Here is a 22,314-nt window from a genome sequence, read left to right as displayed (position 1 = left end):
TTGTATAAAATAATTAAAAAACCCTGGTGTAGGGTTCCTTTCTGCCAATGATCATTTATGTTCCCAGATGAAAAACACACACAGTCTCTGTATTCAAACATGCCTTATGCAACACACTAGCTGGGCACACTAGCTGCCTACCCTCCGAGCTGTTAGAATCTACTTTCCCAACGATAACCCCAAATTACCACTTACTGTTTACTATGTGCCACCTTGGCTGCTCTTAATCCAATTGGGCAGCCCCCTGGGACACGTTCTTTTGGCCCAAAGGCCTGATGACTCTTCTTGCTTCTCTATCCTATGGCCCTTCTCTCTCTTTTCCTTCTCCTTATGGTCCCAAGCCAGGGTAAACCCCAACTGTGTCTCTTCTCCTCAGGTATTGGCAGCCAGCATCTTTATTTACCAATCAGAATTACCTGGGGTCAGGTCCCAAAGGCTACTTGCAGACTCCAAATCTTGGAGGCCAGCTCTTAGCATCACAATAAACAATAAAAGACAAAACCTCAACACTCGTGTGCTCTTTAGAAAGCATGTAAGAGGTGTCACATGTGTTGTCTTTAATGATGACTAGGTGTTTCTTGGCAGATAACATGAGAAAAGGCCTTCAGGACAGCTGAACAAACATAGGACACCTTTAGAAATGTCAACTAGTTTGGGAGCAATGGAACATCATACGATGAAGTAAACAACACTCAATAAAGATGATTTAAAGATGATTCAGAAGTAAGCAAGAAGTGGGACTTGTGAAGAAGTGGGACTGTTGTACAAAGAGCTGAGGTTCAGTCGTGTATCCATGATGTGTTTTTGGGGGGTCTTAAGGCCTTAGATGCTCCAGTGGATGTGGAATGCAAAGACTGCACACCAGGAAAACATCAGAAACATGGAAACCAATATGGAGGCCATTGCAATGGCCTACACAAGACTCTGGCGTGAGTTCAGACACAGAGAGGAAAACAGGTGTGCTCAGCTGCTAGAGCTCACGGAAGAGTAGACCGACTGCCAACAAAACCCATTGGTCCCACGTCCCTCTTCTTCCTCGTGGTCAAGTCATTGTTGTAAATGATTCCATGTGAATCGTAACATGGTAATTAATGAATTACCATTTACTAAAGCATTTACTAAAGTGGGAATGCAAGCAAGCATTAGACACCTACAGAACAGAGAAACCAAAATGGGAAATGAGAAAATCCCAGGCTAAATGACCATCTCTCAGTGACTGCTGTTAAGGAAAGGCTGGGAATGTAGAGTTTAACCAGAAACAGTTAACAAGAGAGAATTTTTGGTGGGAAGATAAAAAACTATTCTGTGTCATGATTGTGGTAGTGGCTATCTAATTTATATGCTTTTGTTAAAAATAAATTTCACTGTATGTGATTTTTTTTAATAGAAAATTAAAAGAGGAAATCATGGGTGTCACAGTGAGTTTATAGGAAGCAGAGAAGGGTGAGAACCAGCTATTCATCCACATGGCAAATGCTTACTACGTACTGCATCCCAGAAATGGTGTCTACCTGCTGGGCTGGATGGAGCTTGTGGTCTATAAGGAAAGTCATCTAGTGAGTAAATAGTTATATTAGTCTGGTTATAAGTATGATTAAAAAGATAAAGAGCGACCTAATAGGAAAGCACGTAACAAGTTTCCCTGTGGTGATGCTAGTGAAGCAAAGCTCTGAGGCATATGCTCATCAACTGAAGGTTAAGTGTTTGTGACAAATAAAATTACATCTGAAAATAGCCCCAAGGTAGGAGCTCCCACATGCCCACGGGTTCTCATGTACCCCAAAGGTCTACCTTCCATTCGTACATTCACGTGTGTTGTGTTTCTAAAACCTTTTAAGCGTGCCCAACACTTTTAGAATGGACGCTGGCAAAGGCTTTCCACAGGCTTCCTTATCTGCCACCTACCAGATAGGCCACCATAAGAATGTTACTTCATCTACTTGTACTTCAACTTCATACGTAAACAGATTAGTAATTACGAGTAAATGTTTGAGTGTTGACAAGTAGTTAGCTCTCAATTAGCTGGAAATAAATTAGATAATATTATGAAGAATATGTTATTACAGTTAATTGAAATAAAATTTAAAACAGCACCTAAAACATTCACTACTCAAAAACAGTAAGTTATTCTTATGAATGATATATTAGACTACTTCTTTTAGCTTCTTAGAGAAGCTGGCTACATAGTTTTAAGAAAAACAAAGAAACTACATTCTACCATAGAATAGAGCCGGTGTTGTGGGACATTGTACAGAACTAGTGACATTAAAATTTCTTTTTTCAGTTCAAGCAGAAGTTTGGAATCCATCCTTGTTAACATCTGTTCCTGTTTATGAGATCCAGTATCTGATTATGAAATCTAATATGCATAGGATTGAAGCCAGGCTTTTCTCACGCTAAGCTCATAGCACATCTCAAGGTCCTGTGATTCAATCTCTAAAAGCATACATTTCAAACTTTTACTTCCAGATGTAATGGAGCAACTAGTATTGGACTAGCCCTGCAACTCTAAACAATACACTTAGAGATAGAGCATGAGGATTAAGCATTGGACAACAGGAAATTCAACCCTAAGAAAGCAAAAATTCACAGGGTGAGCCCAAGGGTTGCCCTGGATGTAGGGCACAATGCTAGGCACAATTTTCCAAATATGCCACAGGAGGGTGAAATTCAAAGCAAACATCATTATCCTACTGAACCGAGGAAATCAGTGCAGTACGTACACAACACTGAGAAGTAAAGATGCTATATAAAAGTGGGAAGAAGAGAATGTCCCAAAAGTGGTATGGAAGCTTCCTTACATATTCTTGGCTTGGGTCTAAGATAAGCATGGCCATGGCAAGATGTCATGAGGCTTGTCATAACCACAAAGAACAGAAAGAAAGAACAAGAACATCAAACAGTGATTCTGGACTTGAGTGACCAGATCTTGTGATCAGTTCCTTAATGCACCAAGCCCTGGACTGAGATAAAGAAAAGATGCGAACCCTAATCTAGAGTAAGGAGTAAGGTCTACTCTAGTCCACCATAGCAAAACTGCAAGCCAAGCCTTCAAGAAGTCAACAAAGAAAACAAAATTTGGGGGTAGAATTCTTGCAAAACAGGGGGACTTGTAAAACACTGAGTTTTTCAAAGAGCAGGAAAGCAAGCATATAGAACCGCCAGGGAGCCAACCAGTAACTGGGCTACCTAGCAGAGAAAGTTAATGCTTTTCAAAAGATTACTAAATTCTAGAGCCTAGAGTCTACACGATACATAAACTATTAAAGTCTACATCTACACAGTTAAACACTTGCTGGGCGTGAAACAACAACAATTCCAGAAGAAAGGGGAAGCAAGGATAGTCATTCCTGAGATCCTGAATTTAGCTACTATAAATATGACTGGAGGAATGGCCTGTATTGGGAGAACTAAGGGAAGTGTGGACCCCGTGAGTGAAAAGAGGAAATCTCAGTAGAGAAATTTAAACTCTGTTTTTAAAACCATGAAATTCCTGAGGCTGAACAGTTCAATGACAATAATAATAGATAAGTCATGGTGAACCAAAGAGGGTAGTAGGACTCTCAGACATATGAGGACAACTGGAAATTCTATAATTATTTAAAGTTGCAGAAGAGAAAGAATGTGAGAATGGGTCAAAGTACCTTCCCAAGGAAGGATGGAAAGGCAAGTCACAGACTGGAAGATACTTTTGTAATAAATTGTCAATAGAAATATCCAGAATACATATGTATTTGAAACACTTAAAACTCAGTAGTAATAATAATTATTATACAATTTTAAGACAAAGTCTCACCGTATAGGCCAGGCTGGCCTCAAACTCACCATCTAAGCAGGCTAACCTCTAACCTGTGATCCTCCCCCATCAGACTCTGAATGCTAAGATTAGAGGTAAGTGCCACCTCCATCTAGTTGATGGTCTATTTTGTAAAGGTAACAGGGTTTTCATGAAGAAAGGCCTATCGGGGACAAGGGATGTAGTTGGTACAGTAGAGTACTTGCCCAGCATGCTTGAAGCCTTGGGTTCAAGCCTATCACCACACAAAGCAAGCATTGTAGTGCAGGCCTATAATCGCCATACTTAGGCCATAAAGGATGATCAGAGGTTCAAAGTCATCCTCGGCTACATTTGAAGCCAGCCTAAGGAACAAAACCCCTGGGGTCTTTTGGGTTTTTTGGTTTTAAAGATATAGGATTGGTCAATAAACAAATGATAATCAATTCCCTTAGCCATTAAGGGAAACTGAAAATTAAAACAGTACAGTAATACTAGAAATCCCTTTAGATGAGCTAAGACTGAAAGGCCTGGCAGTGCTAACTCAAACAGATGAACAAAAATAGACCTCTGAGATGGTACTAGAAAGTGACAAATGGCAAAGAGGTTTGCAAAAACAGCTCAGCAGTTTCTGGTAAGACTAAACATCCACGAATATAAGCTCCACACCTGGGTGTTAACCAGCATGAAATGAGAACATACATCCACACAAAGGCTATCTGTAGCAATTTTATTAATGAAAGTCAAAACTGAAAAGAGAAAGAAACCCCAAAGGCCTTTATGGTGGCTTATGGGCCATAAACCCATAGAGAGTGGCACTATTAGGAGGTGTGGCCTTGCTGGAGTGGGTGTGGCCTTGTTGGAGAAAGTGTGTCACTGGGGGTGGATCCAGATGTAGAACTCTCAGCTACCTCTCCAGCACTATGTCTGCCTACAGGCCACCATGCTTCTTGCCATGATGATAACGGAATAAACCTCTCAACTGTAAGCCAGCCCCAATTAAATGTTTTCCTTTATAAGAGTTGCTGTGGTCACGGTATCTCCTTGCAGCAATAAAACCCTACCTAAGACAGCCACCAAAAGCTAAGTGACTAACAGACTGCTCTTTACACACCAGTCAACAACAGAAAAATACCTCAATAAATGCATCAATGCTTGATGACACTCAAGAACAGGAGGGTGGGTGAGAGATGCTGAGCAGAAAGAGTGAACATACTGTGCGCTGTCCTTTCCATGAAAGGCTAATAGAGGCAAAGCTAACTTGTAGTAACAGATTAATAATCACCTTGAATAGTGTATGGAGGGGCTGATGGTAAAGGCAGGGTGGGGTGACTTTTTGGGGAGATGGAAATGTTTTCCATCTTGACTTGGGTGGTGATTACACGGGTTTACACATTATTGAACTGAACACTTAAGATGCATCCATTTTACTGCACATGAATCACACCTCACAAAGCTGATTTTGTTTAATCATAAGACCATTTTGTGATAAAGATAAGCATATGTATATATGTGCAAAAACAATATATGCACATATTCATTTCCAAGTAACGATTATAGATGACAAGATCATGAATGTGAGAGGGAGGGCATGGGACTGAGTGACTATCAAAGGGTAGAACAGGAGATTATAATCACGCAACTACAGTCCTTACATTTGAATTCCCCTCCAAATATTTCTATTTTTAAAAAGTTGATTTTTAAAGGGCATTCACCCCCTTTAAGCCAGAAGCCTTATCTTCATCATGAGTCTATGATGAATCACTCAGAAGTAAATTCTATAAGGAAAAAGCTCTTTATGAATTATACCCAAGTGCTCCACATGGATGTCTAGCCATTTGCATTATATATTCATACCTGGAGAGACAATCGTCATTTCTGATTTTAGGTGGCAAGAAGGCTATAACTGAAGTTCTCATCTTTCTAAGAACTCTGAGTACCATCCTTTTGAAAGACCCGTTCCTGGGGTGTGTATCTGTATTATTTCACAACATCCGACGTCTCAGTTGCTGGAGAGGTTAAGGTCCACTCTCTACCTGCCCCTTCCTGATAACACTAATAAATGGTGAGAGTCGGACCAGTGGGCTGATACTGATGGCCACATATGCTGTCCTATCACCTTCCCCTGCTCAAAGAAGCGCTTGCACACTGGGTGTTAGAAACTGGCAATACTCAGACCTCCCTTTCCTTTGAGTTATTCCTATCTGCCATGGGAAGCTGATGGACAACAATGAAGAATCACTAGCAAAGCCTGCCATTCTGTGCGATGAGGCCACCTATTGGGAAATCTCTCTTGCTGATTCAGAGTCTGAGAATAGCAGGACTATACAAACCCGCACCTCAAGCTCAAACGCTGCATTACCTGTTTGGGGTGTCTGTGTTTCTTTTGAGTACCATTCTTCCGAATTTGGCAGCTTAAAACGCCAATTGTGTTTAACTTGAAGTTCAGCAGATCGGAATTCTGGATGGGCTTGGCTACATTATCTGCCTGGAATGTTAAAGTGAAACTCCCAGTGTTACTTGGGCTGTGAAAGAGGATTTGCTTCCCAGATTATTCAGTTCTTGACAGAGTTTGTTCCCTGTGTGTAGAAGACTGAGACCCTAGTTGCTTTCTGGATTTAGAGGAACTACTTACTATGTTCCATGACACATGCCCTTCTTTCATCCTCCAAGCCGCTCACTGAGGGTTGAATCCCTCTCAGGCTTAAAATCACTCTGACATCCTCTTTCTGCTACAACCAGAGGGAACTCAGGAACTCTTGTCTTTATGGATAAATTGGAAAGCAATCAAGGAACATGTCAACTTGTACACACCACACACATACATTTATACTTACTTAGCTCACATACAAAAATAAAAAGGATAAAATAAGCAAAAAAATTATTGTGGCAATCCAGAAAACATACAATAGTCTTGGTATGTAGTAATGACAACAAAAAATAGAAACAAAAATTAATTCAACAGATAATGTGTCTTTTGTAGTAGATTCTATGTAACCTTGTTAAAAGAAAAATAAAACTGCCTATTGATATATCTTGGGAAATGGAAGATGACATAAAAGATAAACTTGTCAACTATTTAAACCTTGTATTTAACATGCTACATTTTATTCTCTGTGTGGCTAGAATATATAGGAAAAGTAATAGTATGCGTACTTAAATTTCTCTGTATAGATCTTCACTGTATCACATGAATGAACCCAACAGTACCCATAAAGTTTAAGGAGCCTGTTTGAAAAGCAGTCTGTCTTAATATACAGCTTTATTGGATCTATACAAAAAAATCGGTTTGTGGGTCCCTAAAGAGGTCTGCTTCCCTTTAAAGCAGGACATATATGGTATATTGTATTTTATTTGAAGTTGTTGCTAAGTCAAGTTCAGATTTTTATCTTTTGAAAAATTGTTTCCAGATAAATTTTATTTAAAAAAATAATAACAACCCAGTTATGAAAGTCCACTCTCCAAGAACAAGGTCCTCGGTAATGAATGAGTGCTGGAAGAGAAAAAGTCAGGGGCACTGATGGAGACCATCCCTGAGGTCCCACACTGAGACAAGCACTGGGAACTAACGCTGTGTAGGAGAGGCACTGGCAGCAAATGGAAGACAGGCCAAGAGCCTGATTAATGAGCTGATTAAAAGCAATGCTGTCAGACTTGAGCCTTGAATCAGTTATTCTAGTTAATCTAGTATTGTTTCCCAATTGGCATGTGTCTCTACTGTCAAACCCACTTAGGCCTAAGCTGCTGTTCCAACAGGAAACGCATGCTAGATCCTTCTAAACAGCTCTCAAAGCTGATGAAGTCTTGATTTGCAGAACATTAGCCAGAAGCCTGTCACTCAATGAAAATACATCCACTGGAGTGTGAGCGGTGTGGACTCAGTACCAGCGGCCTAACACATCACATTCCAACATTTGCAACCGCCATTGAGCACCCAACTTGCAGTTATCTTTACAAAGTCAAGCGCTCCAAGCAAAAAACTAGTGTTTAATTTTGTGATCATATTGCTTTCCCCGTGAACAACTTTAGATACTGTGATCCAACATAAAAAAAACAAACCTCTTTTAGTCATTATAATCACTGGGCTATTCTCATGCTTTAAGTCTATTGGCATGTGAGATATATATATGTGTATATGTGTGTGTGTGTGTGTGTGTGTGTGTGTGTGTGTGTGTGTGTGTGTATGAAAGCATGAGTATGTGCCAAGGATAAAATACACTTTAAAGTATACACTGTGTCAAGGGTGGGGGGGATACATTGAAAAGCCACAAGGTTCAACTAAAAACCATGAGACTCTCTACTGTGTGTCTGATACTGTCCTAAATAAGCTCAAACTTGGGTTGGGGATTTAACTCAGTGGTAGAGCACTTGCCTAGCAAGCGCAAGGCCCTGGGTTCGGTCCCCAGCTCTGAGAAAAAAAAAAGAAAAAGAAAAAAAAATAAGCTCAAACTTGATACGCTGACCTCGGAACTTTGCCAGGTCCTGAAGTTGATTTCTCCTTGAGGTCACTTTCAATATAAAGTAACTAATAATAATACTGTATTCAATAATAGTTAACTAATGCTATCAGAAAATGGAAACCATTGATTCTATGTATAAGTTGGTATGGGGGGAGGGTGGTGCTGGAGATACAGTTAAGAGCACTAACTGCTCTTCCAGAAGACCTGGGTTCAGTTCCCAGCACCTGCATGGCAGTTTATGACTGTCCTAAACTCCAGTTCCAGGGGATCTTACACCTTCACACAGACACGCATACAAGCAAAACATCAATGCACATAAAATAAAAATGAGTAAAAAATTTAAAAAGAGGCTAGAAGAGTTTTAGAAAATTTTCCACCCCTGACATTAAATGCTACTAATTTGGCTAACAAAGCTGGAAACGTTGGTGTCTGACTTGTGGGCACTCTGTACTCCTATACCCAAACTACTGTGGTTTGTGAAGAGGGACATACTGACACACAAAATAATTTTTAAGAGCCCAACAAGGCTCCTTATCCTTGCCTATGATTGATACAAACTTACATAATTAAATACACTAGACATTAATCTATTAATAGTGAACTCTTGTTCACAGTGCTCCCTCCTCCCATAGAACCAGTGGTTCTAAACACAACTGGCATGTGAGTGTTAGCTCACTTAACTAGTACTTCATGATCCCCTCCCATTGGCTACATGCTAAGCAATGAGCAGGTCTGGGCCTCTGTGGGACTACCTTCCATCCTCTTGCAGCAGAGTCCACCACCGTACTTCCTCCCTGCTAAGCTCCTAGGAAGCCTGAGGATATTTCTCAGTGTGATATTAGAGTATTACCAGTCACATGTAGAACACAAGTAGAAATACTTGGCTATCTTAGATTCTAACCAAACCACACAGAAATCACCACCTGGGTTTCACAGTTTTCTATTTCTTCCACTTTCCTCCTCCCTTTCTGAGCATCTGGATCAACTTTTTTATATCTAGCCCAAATACCCTACCTTGAATCCTCCCAGATGCAAAGTCCTTTTTTGAATCTCTCTCAATCGTACTTCAACTAGTCTATCCAATAAAGTACATGGCATATCTCTCTTTTGTTTGGTTGTGTATGTTTTTTCAAGACAGGGTCTCACTATGTAGCCCTAGCTGTCCTGGAACTCACTATGTAGACAAGAGTGGCCTCAAACACAGAGATCCAACTGGCTTTGCTTCCCCGGTGTTGGGATTAAAGATGCACACCATTACGACCAGCTGCATACCATGCCTCTTCTATCTTTGCCATATATAATCCCCCATACATGTGCAAAACACACACACACACACACACACACACACACACACACACACACACACATGCACACACCCCTTTTGTAAACACTAGTTCAGGTGATTGTGAAAGAACTGATTGCTGAGAACACTAATTAGGGGACACTCACTCCTCATTAAGGAGCACTCACTCTGTAGGTATGTTCAGTAGTGTGTTCTGTTCCTGCTTTCAAGGCCATCCATCCAGATGCAATTTATGCTCAAGACATAATCTAAAAGGGAAACTGTAAAACAGACCCGTGACCTGTGACTCATGCTCTTCTGGCGCTATGATACTGCGCATATGCGGTCTTGAGAGTTTTCACTCGGGGAAGGGACAACCACCACCTAAGTTCCCCTCTGGGGATCCAACAAGTGAATCAATCAGGTATACAGAGACTGACGGAAGCATTGGTGAACCCAAATCAGTCACATCAGAAAGTATATGCCCAGTATGGATCGCCTATAGCTGCACAAATGGAACCCTCCCCTTCCCAAGACCCTGCAATTAGAGCAGAAAAGACAACTAGTTGAGAGGAATGGTTGGCTATTCAGGTTGAGAGTCCATTAACACTCACTCCTACTGCCTCCTTCTGAGGGGAGGTCAATAGTCAATGAGCTCAGCTGGGACAGTCTTTCACCATGAATGGCCATAGCTGAGCTCATGAAGATGGTGACAGTTTAGTCACTCCTGTACGGCATATACTCAGATACATTTTCCAAGAAGAGAATCCATGGCTTTCATCAGGTGCTCGAGAGAACTCTAAGAACCAGGACACATGTGTAGCAATTCTAATAGTGGGAAAAGGGAAAACCCTACTTGGTACTGTTCTGAGATTGGCGTCCCTCTCAGGATGACTTGGATAATGCCTATCATGTTTCCTTTGTCCACAGCTGTGTCAGTCTTTTTATCATATAAACTTCTGAGTTCAACAGACAGCATCTACTACTAAACTTTGTGTTTTCAGAACTTAAATTTCTCATGAATGTAGCAAGCCATTTTTGGATGTTAAAAAAAAGGCATATAATTTCAGGAAACGTTTTCAAAAACAACAAAAAAAATGCAAAAATTAGTAACCTAAAGATATTAGTGGGGGCTGGAGAGATGGCTCAGTGGTTAAAAGCACAAACTGCTCTTCCAGAGGTCCTGAGTTCAATTCCCAACAACCACATATGGTTCACAACCATCTATGGGATCTGGTGTGTCTGAAGACAGCTACAGTGTACTTGTATACATAAATTAAATAAATAAATCTTTTTAAAAAAAGATATTAGTGTTTGTCATTACTATTTTTTCTAGGCTAGGACTAGAGCTCAGTGGTTAAAGAGCTTGCCTGACATGCACAAGACCTTAGAGTCAATTTTCAGGAGTGGGAAAAATAGTACTCTTCAAACTACCCACACAAATAAGGCACTAGAAAAGAAAACGCATATTCTAAGACAACATGAGTTTATTAATGTTCATTTAAAACTATGCATGAGTTTGTCAGTATGTGGATTGGGTTCATTCCACCTCAGAGATGACAAATGACTGTCCAAAAAATACACTAACTTAAACAACATGATCAATATAAACAACATAATCAATCCAATCCAAAGGGCATCTTTTAAAAAAGAACATGAGTACTTAGTTCTAAAAGGTAAGTTAGTCCATTAAAAGGCATCATTTTTAATGGGTCATATTTGTCACAAAGAATCATTGTATAATCCAAGCTAAATATATCCTTGCCAGGCATATCAAATTTAAGCAAAATGTCAAAAGAACTAACATTGCACTAAAAAGTAAAACATCTTCATGAATTGTATAAACATCACAGCACATTATTACTATTTGACAACAGAAAACGACGCTTCAATGTTGAACTTTTATAATTTCTAGTAAGGAGAAACAGAAACTTCAACAACTTATGTAAATCATATAAATCTAACAGGTGATTCATTAAAAAAAAGCCTCTTCAAGCATATGCAGAGACCTACAAATGTGTCTGTTTCCAATGCAAGAGACGCCCATTTGCAACCAGAGCAACTTTGGGACCCACTTCCCCATTTGCTTTATCTGTGAAAACTTGAGTTGGCCGATTATACAATAAAAGTTGCTTTGAGGGTGCCTAATCTTTAAAGTGGTAACAATTCACTAGCTATTTTATTGATCTACACACTTCAAACATCCGTGTTTAACAATCAAGTATGTACAACATTTTAAAAGGTAAAAATTATTATATACAGCTTCAAAGATCACATCCTAACAAGAGGCCTCCCTCACCTAGTGAAACAGTGAGAGCATTAACCACCAGGTCGTGCATCAGACCAAAGAACCATCAACGGTACATCCAAATTTTTGTCCCCTTTCAAATGCTTTCATTTTTCATTTCACATTTCAAGCCCACCTAATTTGAATCACTGGCGATCACTCCGTGAGCAATGCTTTATGCCACAAATCAAGTCTTTTCCCATGAGTCTTTTTCCTACCCAGAAAGCTACTGTTTATTGAAGGCAATTTTACCATTCGAGATCAAATTCAGATATATAGATTCCCAGATACCTGGGTATGAAATATGCAAATCTGCCAAGAAAATTAGATATCTGTCTTCTTTTCTTTTAATATAATCCACTATATAATAGTGAACTAAATGGATTTGTTTCATAGAAACAACTTACATTTGCCAATACAGGGCAAATGGTCTATGTACAGATACATCAGGACTGCCTAACTGACAGTGAGTGTCGCTGAACCAGGCTCCGTGCCAATGAAGCTAGTATGGTGGTACTCGCTGCTGAATGGACTTCCCCTTCAGGATACGTCGGATCTGGAAGAGAAAGGGATCGTGAGACACATTTCCAATGATCGAAGTGGTATACGTATGTCTTCCAGAATTTCACTCCTCTCATAAACCCTCCACAGCACTCCTAACTTGTAAGCGCAGCCAAGTCAACTCGCCAGCCCCAAGAGTTCGAAAATGACAACTTTTACAGCGTTATTTTCAAGTTTCTTGTAATGACTGTTGGGTGCAAACATCACCATTAAAACCGAAAATCAGCAACCGAAACAGGTGTGTATTCCTCTGCTAATCTCAACCACTGGAACTGGTGAGAAGACCTATGTGTGGCAGCGGCTGTGGCATAGAAGTCTATCTCACCCATCGTGAAGCCGAACTCCAGTAACGAGAAGGCAAAACCCCCGTGACACAAGACTCCGTGCATCTTAAGACTTCCGGGTCAAAGCGGTGGCCAGGAGAGCCAAATGTTAAAGCTACTGTGTGTAACTCTACGGGTCCCGGGAAAGGCCCTACACTCATCGAGAGGCACTGATTTTTGTATTCCAATCAGATAAATTGTGGTATCGGCCTTATAGCCCACAAGAGATTAGAAGCAATTAGAGGGAAAGACGAGGTGGCTGTGAGAGCTGCTGAAATGAAGCCTGTCCAATGGCCACAGCCGACTGAGGAAGGTTCTTCCTTCTGTACCATGTGTACTCTCCACGACAGCACACACAATACAGAAGGAAGAACCTTCGGGGACAAGCCTCATACTCCAGCAATGCCTCAGTGCGCTGGGCGTGTGACAACATACCACAATGAAGCAGCAAACTGGGCTTGAGACTACCATTTACCAGTCAATCATGCTTCCTTCCTGTCCTTTCCAAATACTAATTCTTCTCTCAGTGAAACCTTACTAAAAAGTTTTTGTAACTTTTAAGGGATATACGCGAAAACTGCCATTAACTTCCTAAGAGCTCCATGGGCAAGGTACTAGACCATTTATTTTGGTTCTGATGACAGCTTGGAATCAAAGAGAAAGCTAACCTTCATAAATTAACGTATGAGTAATAGCGTATATAATCGTCTATCCAATCCTATCAATTGCCCTGATTCCCTTGGAAAAAAAAAGTCCACCAAAAATAATTTCTTAAAAGATTAAGTTCTTATGGAGAAAAGCTTACTCATGTATAATTATTCAACCCCCAATGGTCCCACTTAATAAGAACAGGATGGTTTTAATGTACTGTAGGTTCTTTTCCATCTCTTATGGAGTAGACAGAATTATAAAAACTAATATTCACTAAGCATTTATTTTCATGTGCCTGAACTTCTGCATTCTACGCCGAACAGCCTACCTGCAGAGCGTCAGCTAAAGGAACTTCCACTCCCTCCCATGACCCTCACCTGTTCTCCCACAGGGCCATCAGGGACCAAATGCACCGGCTGTTCATTCTCCAAGTTCCGAGTACTGGGGTCGGCTCCCTTCCTCATCAACAGACGGACTGCATCCAACTGTGTCACCCGATACTGCAGGCTGGCAGCAACATGGAGGGCGGTGTTTCCATTGTAAGCCTGAAAACCGAGCAACAGAACCACGCATGCGCGTCATGAAGAGGGAAATGCCGGGAAAGGACCTCAAAAGACGTGGAGGTGGTAAGGTCAGTCTGACACTGGCAGCCCTGAGGTTTCCTAAAATTACCTTTGCATTCACGAAAGACAGGCAACTCGGCAACTCCAAAAAGAGGCGAATGAGTTCCAGATTTGCTTCCTCCGCTGCCAAATGCAGGGCCGTGCGGCCACTTTTACGATCCTTGGGAATGCAAGAGAGGCGAAGAGTGAAAATCCAGATGCCGTGCCGCAGAGCAGCGGTCCTCACACTTCCTAATGCTGCAACCCAGCAACACAGCTCCTCGCGGTGTGCTCACCCCACAACCAAAAGTTATTCTCTTTGCTACTTCATAACTGCAATTTTGCTACTGTTATGAATCATAACGCAAATATCTGTTATGCAGGATATCTGATATGTAAACCCTGAGAAAAGGGTGGTTTGACACTCCCCCAACCCCCAAAGCGGTCGTGACCTACAAGTTGAGAACTGCTGCTTTAGCCCTCTCTCGAAAGTCTAAAGCGGTTGTAGAGCTGACTTCAGATGCTTCTTCCTGCAGTCTCCCTGAAGCCCAGGTTACATGGACTCTCTATTCCTCTTGTGTTCCAAACTAACCTTCCTACTTGACTCTTATCGCGTCCCACTCATACACAGAGCAGCCATGTATATAAAACATTTCTTTATATTTTATATTAAATGTTTCTTTCTTATGTTATATCAAAGTCCACTGATTAGGTATTATGTTTGCAGACCTGGCAGCCGCCGTGTACTGCTATAGCGGGAGAAGACGGCAGGTGCTACAGGGACCCACACGGGCATCTGTGTCCCCAACGTATTTAACAAAGTGTTTCAGGACACAGAAGATAATCAGTAAATAATCCCCAGATTTTAAAAAAAAGAATATTTTCCAGTTTAACAGGGGGCTAGAGAAATGGCTCGGGGGATAACCAATCCTACCAATCCTAACTAGCTGAGCTGAGGGTCAGGGTTCACAGTGGGAGGAAAGAACCAACTCCTGTGAGTTATCCTCTGACCTCCACATGGACCCATACAAACATCTAATTATAAAAAAAATATTTTTAAAAAAAATCAAAATTTAAAACGTCAAATCCCAGGTCCCACAAAGAAAAAACCTCATTCCATTAAGCGCCATCTTTATGTTGTCAGCCCGTGGGAAGCCAAAGTAAGACTGGTTTCCAGCTTCTTTTGGGCAAAGATAAATTTATTTCATAGATAAGAGATTTTTTATTTGTTTGGATAACCCACAGATTGAAAAGCAATCAAGAGAGCGGGTGAAAAGGTCTTTTCAAAGGTAAGCTTCTGAACTACACACATATAAAGCCCCCTCACTCCACCAATATAAAAACAGGGGAGGGGGAGGAGCTAATCTGTGCTTGCAGGCCAGGCCTCGGCCACACCCACCCCATCTCTGAGGTCTACTGTGCAGTTACCTTCGCCTCCACGGCCGCTCCCATCTGAATCAGACACTTAATGGTGTCAACCAAGCTCTTATTCTTCAGTAAGAGATCCTGCACCTCGGGCGAATGAGGCTGCTGGCTTCTCTGCAGGTCGTGCACCACCGAATTGTGAGCCAGGACCGCACAGTGGAGGGGAGTCAGGCCTAAGAAGAAGGGCACAATGGAAGTCAGGCATCTGGTCAAGTCTTTTGGTCACGATAATTATCCTTAGAATGGTCTCCATAAAACCGAGTAAGATAGTCTGCATATACTTAGGTAGTTTAAATGCCAATTTCACCTGTAAAACAATTAGTTTTATTTACTCTCTTAATTACCCTTAGAATTCATGGACCCCACTACTTCCCGTGTGGTTCTTTAACCGACAAAAGTATCAGCCACTTACCATCATAGTTCGTTGCCTCCAGATCCACAAACTGATTGCTCCTCACTGCTCCCTTCTGGATTGCCTGCAAAGTTTCAAAATGCACGCCTGTTATCCAAAGGTAAGGGCACACAACTAGTCATCTAAACTGTTCTGCTGGGAAATGCATAAACCGACCCAAAGCATGATCTCAACAACTGCCTACACGAAGCTTCTCGTACCCAAGCCCCATGTCTTTGATGCTTGGAAAATGGAAACCTGCTTTCTGACTTCTTACCTGGAGCACCTGGGAGTGGCCCTTCTCTGCACAGACATGCAGAGGTGTCCTTCCCCAGCAGTCTGTGGTGTTCACCTGGGCACCAAGGTTCACCAGGTCTTGCACAATGAGGTGCTGATTGGCAGCGACAGCCACCTGAAAGGCACTCTGTGAACATTAAGAGAAGATGATGTTTTTTAAACCCATAACGCTATCATAACAAGGAATATGAAACTAAACTGTGGCTGAGAGGAATGTCCACAGAGAGAAAATAAACCCCGTTAATAAGCAACCGAACAGAGCCAAGACAAGGAAACTAAAATAAGCTTAGGGTGCGGCTTAATTATACGCAATCTTTGGCCAAACAACTACAAAGTTAACATTAATAACTTCAAGGTTAATGGTGGCAAAAAGTCAATATCTCAAAGTTAATATTAACTGAAGTCTCTTGATCTGAGGCTCTTTAGACAATCTGCACCGGAGACTGGCTACCACTCGCTCTAGCACAAGCCCATCTTGGCCAAGGCAGCACCCTCACCTGTCCGTTGTGCTCCTTAACGTCCAGCATGTGGAGAGCATTCATTTTTCTTGCAAGAACATAGGAGAGTGCCCGTCTTCCTTGGGCAACAGCAATATGGAGAAACCTGGTGAAGAGGCAAGGAGAAGAGAGGAATTGTTTCTGACTTCATTAGGTTGATCAGAGATAAATTTCCTTCGCCCTATTTGCAAGCTGATACACTCAAAATGAAACATAGCAGAGAAGGGAATTTGGCTTTTCTGACATGTTGGTAGTCTACCTGGACTGCAATGGAATCAGGATAAGAAGAGTGTTGAGGAGAGATGGCTCAGTGGTTAAGAGCACTAACTGTTCTTCCAGAGGTCCTGAGTTCAATTCCCAGCAACCACATGGTGGCTCATAACTATCTGTAATGAGATCTGATGCCCTCTTCTGGTGTGTCTGAAGACAGCAACAGTGTACTCATATATAATAAATGACTCTTCAAAAAAAAAAAAAAAAAGAGTGTTGAACACCAGGCTGGGCATTTAAAACCTAATTTTTTTAATACTGATAAAAATTCTATGGCTGAAAACATTATTGTTTTGTATCAAGAAACAGAAGCATGGAGATTTTAAGTAACTTGTCCAGAGCTATAAAGACATTAATTAGTACTGAATAGGATCTAGCCTACTGGTTAATTCCTTATTGATGCCTAGTCGTGGCCTAACTGTTTCTGCTCTAAAGATATAATCTACATTAGTCTTCAAAGCAGGTTAGTTGCAGAAAGTACGTATTTTTAATTTAAAACAAAAAGTAATTTCTTTCGAGGGGAAAAAAAAAGATAAAAGGAACATCCTTCCTTGAAATATAAATTATCATCCTCATGCCCACCAATAAGGTTCAAGTGTGAAAGCACACGAGACAAAAAGATACTCACGTGTCACCATCTCCATCCCTAGAGAGGAACTGTTCCTGGGAAATATTTGCCAGTTTGCTTTCTTCCTGCTCCACCTGCCACTGGAAAAATGACTTCCCTAGCTGTGTGGTGTTCATCGGGCCTCCCATGATGTTCTGGAGTGACAGGGAACCACCTAAAGAGTGGGAGCCAGCATCGTGCGCCCCGACGGCCTCGCAGGCACTGCTTGGCATCAGGCTGAAGTTCTGCAGCTGAGTCTCATTTTGTGGTGGAACGCTGTGGGAAGCCTGGACGGGAACGGCCATGGTCTCCGATTCCCCTTGGCCAGTCAGTAGAGACACAAAACTCTGGCTTGTGCAGAACTGTGAGTCTTGATTATCAAAGAGGTTTGAATCATACTTGGGGGACTGGGATATTCTGGAATAAGGACTAAACTGCAGGGGTGGGTTGTGGGGATAATTCTGTTGCTGCTGCTGCTGCTGCTGCTGCTGCTGCTGCTGCTGCTGCTGCTGCTGCTGCTGCTGCTGCGGTGGCAGTGGCTGTGGCTGCTGCATGTTCTGCCCTTGTGGTGAATACTGGAACATAGAAGCCTGCTCCATCATCTGTGGAGAGCCACCGACTTGGAACGGTTGGTATTTCTGAGGTGGAGAGAAGGACTGGCCTCCATGGAAATCCTGGCGTTGGTCTCTTGGGGAGTTCTGGGGAACCACAGGGCTCATCCAGCTAACCTGGACAGTGTTTAATGAGACCGGGTTGCACTCGTTCTTGATGTTTATAATATTCTGGAGCAGAGCAGCACTGCTCTCCAGTTTGGATTCACTGTGGCGAGCATCTTCCATGCTCTCCCCACGTGGAGATGTTTGTGGTGATGTCTGGAAAGGAGGAAAAAGCAACTGTCATAATCACTTCCTTTAAAAGAACTGCGAGGGCTGGGGGTAGACTCCATGCTAGGTATATGACTAGGCTTCAATCCTAAGGAGCAAAAATGTTTTGTTTTTTCTTTTGTGTGTGTGTGTGTGTGTGTGTGTGTGTGTGTGTGTGTGTGTGTTTAATAGCAACAATATCCCAGAAACAGTTCCACAGAGTGTTCAGAGGAAAACAGCGAGATGCTTACCACAAAGTGAGTGGGCAACAGAGCTGGCCTCTTGCAAACTGGTCCATCGGCCAGAGGGTCAGGTCCCTTTCTTTTCCCCACTGCAGACACTGCACTCTTCAGGTCTGTTCCCAAGGAAAGAATATGCCATCGGTCATCATTCCAACTTGACAAATTCCATCTCTATCCCCACGGAGTCATTTTACTCTAAAAGGACCGGTGAGATTGTGAACGGACAGACGGCACTCTTACCTGTCAGTTGCTCAATGTTCACACTCTGGGTCTGCAAGGGAAAAGTTCCAACTTAGTACATGCAAAATGGTTTCTCACTTGGTGAAGACCTGTCTCTCCCACCCTCTACAGTACACCATAAGCCTCTGGGAAAATAAATCCTGACAGAACCAACTACCTCCATTCTTCCTTTCTTCCTCTTTCCCCCCAACCCCCGCCATCTCCTTCTGCTTCTACTTCTAGCCTATTCAATCCTGGTCAGGATGAAATAAGTAAGACCATCTGATTCATCCCTCTCCAGTCAAAATGGTTTCTTTGTACTGAACCCTACAAATCCCCTTGTCCTCAAACTGCTTTGTTTGCTCATTAAATTTCTCGTACACACTTGGCACTGAGCCAAGGGCAAGGAGTACAGCACAAATATATCCTGTCCTAGGAACTTGGTCATCTATAAAAAATTGCAAGTGACTTACTGGACCTAGGTTAGCAAACAACATTAGCAGACAGACTCCCACCCACTCAGAACAGGGAACAGATGCCACTACCTTAAACTCGTCCACCGCTTGGCCGGAAGTCTTCTGTTTATTACTTCGGATGTGCAGCAGCAGCTCTTTCACCGAGTTCTTCACTCGAACACCTTGAAAGGGGCCTCTCTGCTGCCTGCCCACCCCCATATGGGGCTCAACTGTTCAGAAGAAAAGGAAAAGTCTCAACGACATCGCTTTGCAGACGCAAATCCCAGCCAATCCTTTCCAATGCTCAAAGCCTTCCCAACACCCTTGGTCCATGGATTCCCATTAGCAGTGTCCAGTACTTTTCAAGGGGTCTGTGTTGACTGACCCTTCAACCAGGCACCCTCACGAATTAAAGTGCTATCAAATGTGATGAAGGATCCTTGAGGCCAGCGAATAATGCCTCTCTGTCTCTAAGTACTATTTACTCATGAAATAGGATCCGAGGTTCTGCCAAGATCGCAGACTTATATATAATTGTTCTTGACTTTGAGAAATCCTTGGAGCAGAGTATAAACGAGGCATTTGTAGTTGTTAAAACAAGGTCTTTTATGTTCATATAGAAATCATAAAGTACCTTTATGCTATTCACCTAACAAGGAACAAACTTCCTTTAAAGATCTCAAAAGCCAACAATTAAAAAGCCAGCCAATAGGGACTTAAGATTTCTTAGTATTTCCTTAATTAATTTGTGCCAAGAAAGCAGCTTAAATTCACTTAGCACATTTCCACACATACACACACACTCACGCACAGGATTTCCCCCTCACTTACTCTTAGAATTACGTACATGGGCGTTCTAAGTAAAAAGGAAACAGGCGTGTTCACCTTAAAACTTCAGAAGGCAGTTTAGCATTTACTATGAGTACAGTATTCCACTCCTAGCCACAGCTATGTAACAAGCTCTCGCACATGAATTGAACACATTTGGGAGAGTAACAGGAAAACAAAATGGAGAACAGAGCATAATTTGGCTATCTATGCCACAAGTGTGACTTAGAGACAGTCATGGGAGAAAATAAAATGGTCAAATACCCTTTGGCTTTAAGTTCAGGGATTTCCATAAACACACAAACGGCCAGAATTTAACAGCACTCCTCTGGAGTGACAGGAGTTAAAACTTCCATATCCACGTCATAGGGAGAAGAAAACAGTTTCAGGAATCCCCTATGGCTTGTGTGGTAAACCAAGAACTAGAGATTCAGCCATTTTTGTCGTAGGTCAATGGGCCGATGGACTTCAGAAAGGGCTGCCAACGCACGCACGCAGGCACACCTCACTTCTCAGGTAAGCTGTAGACAACAGTGCGACTTAAGGCACATCTTTTTAAATTAAAAATAAACTTAAAAAAGAAAAAGACAACCAAATCTTGAGTGGCCACCAGTAGGAAACTGCAAGGAGTCATTCTTTAAAATAATTGCGATGAGAAGTTCCAACAACTGAAATAATTTAGGCAGTGTTTAAATCTACCCACAGCTGCATCCTGTTTTCCCCCAAATTATGCAACTCGGTTCGTGAAGAAAGGAAACCATGAAATCCGCAGCTAAAGGAAGGGCTTCGCTAGATGTAACTTTTCCATTCTCAAGCACACAGAGGAAACAAGACGGCAGAATTCTGAGCAGGCCTCTGAAACGCCATCATAAACTAAACTAAACGCAGAACACTAAGTCACTTTTCCTAACCCAGCTTTCCTCTATGTCCTGTTTCCTCTACGTTTCTTTTTCTTTATTCATCCCCACAAATATATTAGGTATAAGCGTGGCTTTAAATCCAGTTCCCAACGCTTTATCCTCTGCCACTGCTTCTCACTCAAGAGTTACAAGAAGAAAACTACTTCTCCATCAGCCCCCCAACCTCATAGTAGTATAATTATTTCTCAGAGGTTCTTGAGTTCAGAGGCGGGGGAGAAGTGAAGAGGGAAAGGATTATGAGATGGGAGGAAAGAGAATCCGAGACTCTCAAGTTCTTTCCCCCAGGAAGCCAGCGCCCTAGCCAGCAGGGGTCCTAGAAGCTGGAACCCATGGGCCCTGGGCTCCACAGTCAAGAACAACCTAACAGAATCAGGACGCCAATCTAGTCACTCATGACTACTTCGTGTCTGTCCCGCCGCTAAGGAAGTCGCAGGGGCCGCCTAACGTCTCGACTATCGGGGGGAGTCCCGCCCCATCCTCCCAGCGTGTGAACCCCGAATAGAGGGGCGCGGAGTCCCGCGGGTGGGTACCTTGCGGGCGCTCGGCGCGGGCGCCACCTCTCGGACGGGACTCCACGGCCCCGCAGGAGGACACGGAGGAAGTGGAGGAGAAATCGGAAGAGTCGGAGCCGGGCGAGCCGGGCGCGGAGGGAACCGCGGACAGGTAACCGGTGTCGCCGGCGCCGGGGGCGGAGGGAGGCGAGGCTCCGTAGAAGTAAGCGAGGTTGAGCGGGCTGGTCATGAGGCCGCAGTCGCCGGCCGCGTCCAGCAGCCCCTCTCCGCCGCGGCTGTCGTCCAGCAGCTTGTCCACGATCATGCTCCCAGGCTAGGCGCTCGGGGTCCCCAGACACCTGCGCCACCGGCTGGCTACGCGGTTGGCTGCGGCAGAGCCACTAGTACGTGCGCGCCCCGAGGCGGCCGCGCTATTTAACCGGCCGACCTCCTTTCCGCGCCCCGCCCGGCCATTGGCGGCGCCTGGGCTGCCTCCCGCCCCGCCTCCGGATGCGTCTAGTTTCCAGTAAAATGCCCGGGATGAGGCAATGTGCCCTCCGCCCTCGCCCCGCCCCGCCCGGGCCGACCGGTTGTTTTCCGGCGGCTCACCTGGAAACCCCGGCTAGCACCCGCGCCCCAAACCCCAGCTGGTGCCAGCTCCAAGCTTTCCCGGGTTGGCCTGCGCTTGGTGCACCGCAACCCAGGGGATCGGGGTCGGCGATGAGTCGCCTGTGCAGGGTCTGCGATCCCCGCGGGACGGCGGGAGCCCCGGGCCGGGAGAACGGGTCCGCCCAGTTCGCGGAGCGGGAAGCCAGAGCCGTGCGTGCAGAGTTCAGTCTCCTCCGGTGCCTCCCAGCACTTAACCCGC

The 22,314-nt window shown here is 43.3% G+C and overlaps 1 protein-coding gene across 4 annotated transcripts in view; it reads right to left on the bottom strand.

Moving 5' to 3' along the window:
• Positions 1-10,986: 10,986 nt before the first annotated feature.
• Nfkbiz (NFKB inhibitor zeta) overlaps positions 10,987-22,314 on the bottom strand; it is a 28,048-nt gene continuing 16,720 nt past the window's right edge. The window contains exons 3-14 of one of the 4 annotated variants that reach the window (NM_001401430.1): positions 21,486-21,833; positions 19,298-19,437; positions 18,774-18,804; positions 18,543-18,646; positions 17,450-18,300; positions 16,552-16,657; positions 16,035-16,181; positions 15,779-15,842; positions 15,370-15,539; positions 14,012-14,122; positions 13,717-13,884; positions 10,987-12,360 (exon numbers count right to left, since the gene is read on the bottom strand). In NM_001401430.1, the coding sequence (NP_001388359.1) occupies positions 12,307-12,360; positions 13,717-13,884; positions 14,012-14,122; positions 15,370-15,539; positions 15,779-15,842; positions 16,035-16,181; positions 16,552-16,657; positions 17,450-18,300; positions 18,543-18,646; positions 18,774-18,804; positions 19,298-19,437; positions 21,486-21,771 (2,232 nt within the window). In that variant the 5' untranslated portion in view covers positions 21,772-21,833 and the 3' untranslated portion in view covers positions 10,987-12,306. Of the gene's footprint in view, positions 12,361-13,716; positions 13,885-14,011; positions 14,123-15,369; positions 15,540-15,627; positions 15,674-15,778; positions 15,843-16,034; positions 16,182-16,551; positions 16,658-17,449; positions 18,301-18,542; positions 18,647-18,773; positions 18,805-19,297; positions 19,438-21,485; positions 21,907-22,314 lie in introns of those variants that run through there. The other 3 variants (NM_001415136.1, XM_039088370.2, XM_039088371.2) reach the window with 3 other exon arrangements.

The sequence above is a fragment of the Rattus norvegicus genome, chromosome 11 (genome assembly GCF_036323735.1).
Source record: "Rattus norvegicus strain BN/NHsdMcwi chromosome 11, GRCr8, whole genome shotgun sequence".
NCBI lineage: Eukaryota > Metazoa > Chordata > Mammalia > Rodentia > Muridae > Rattus > Rattus norvegicus.
This window is presented reverse-complemented; position numbering and strand designations above follow the sequence as displayed.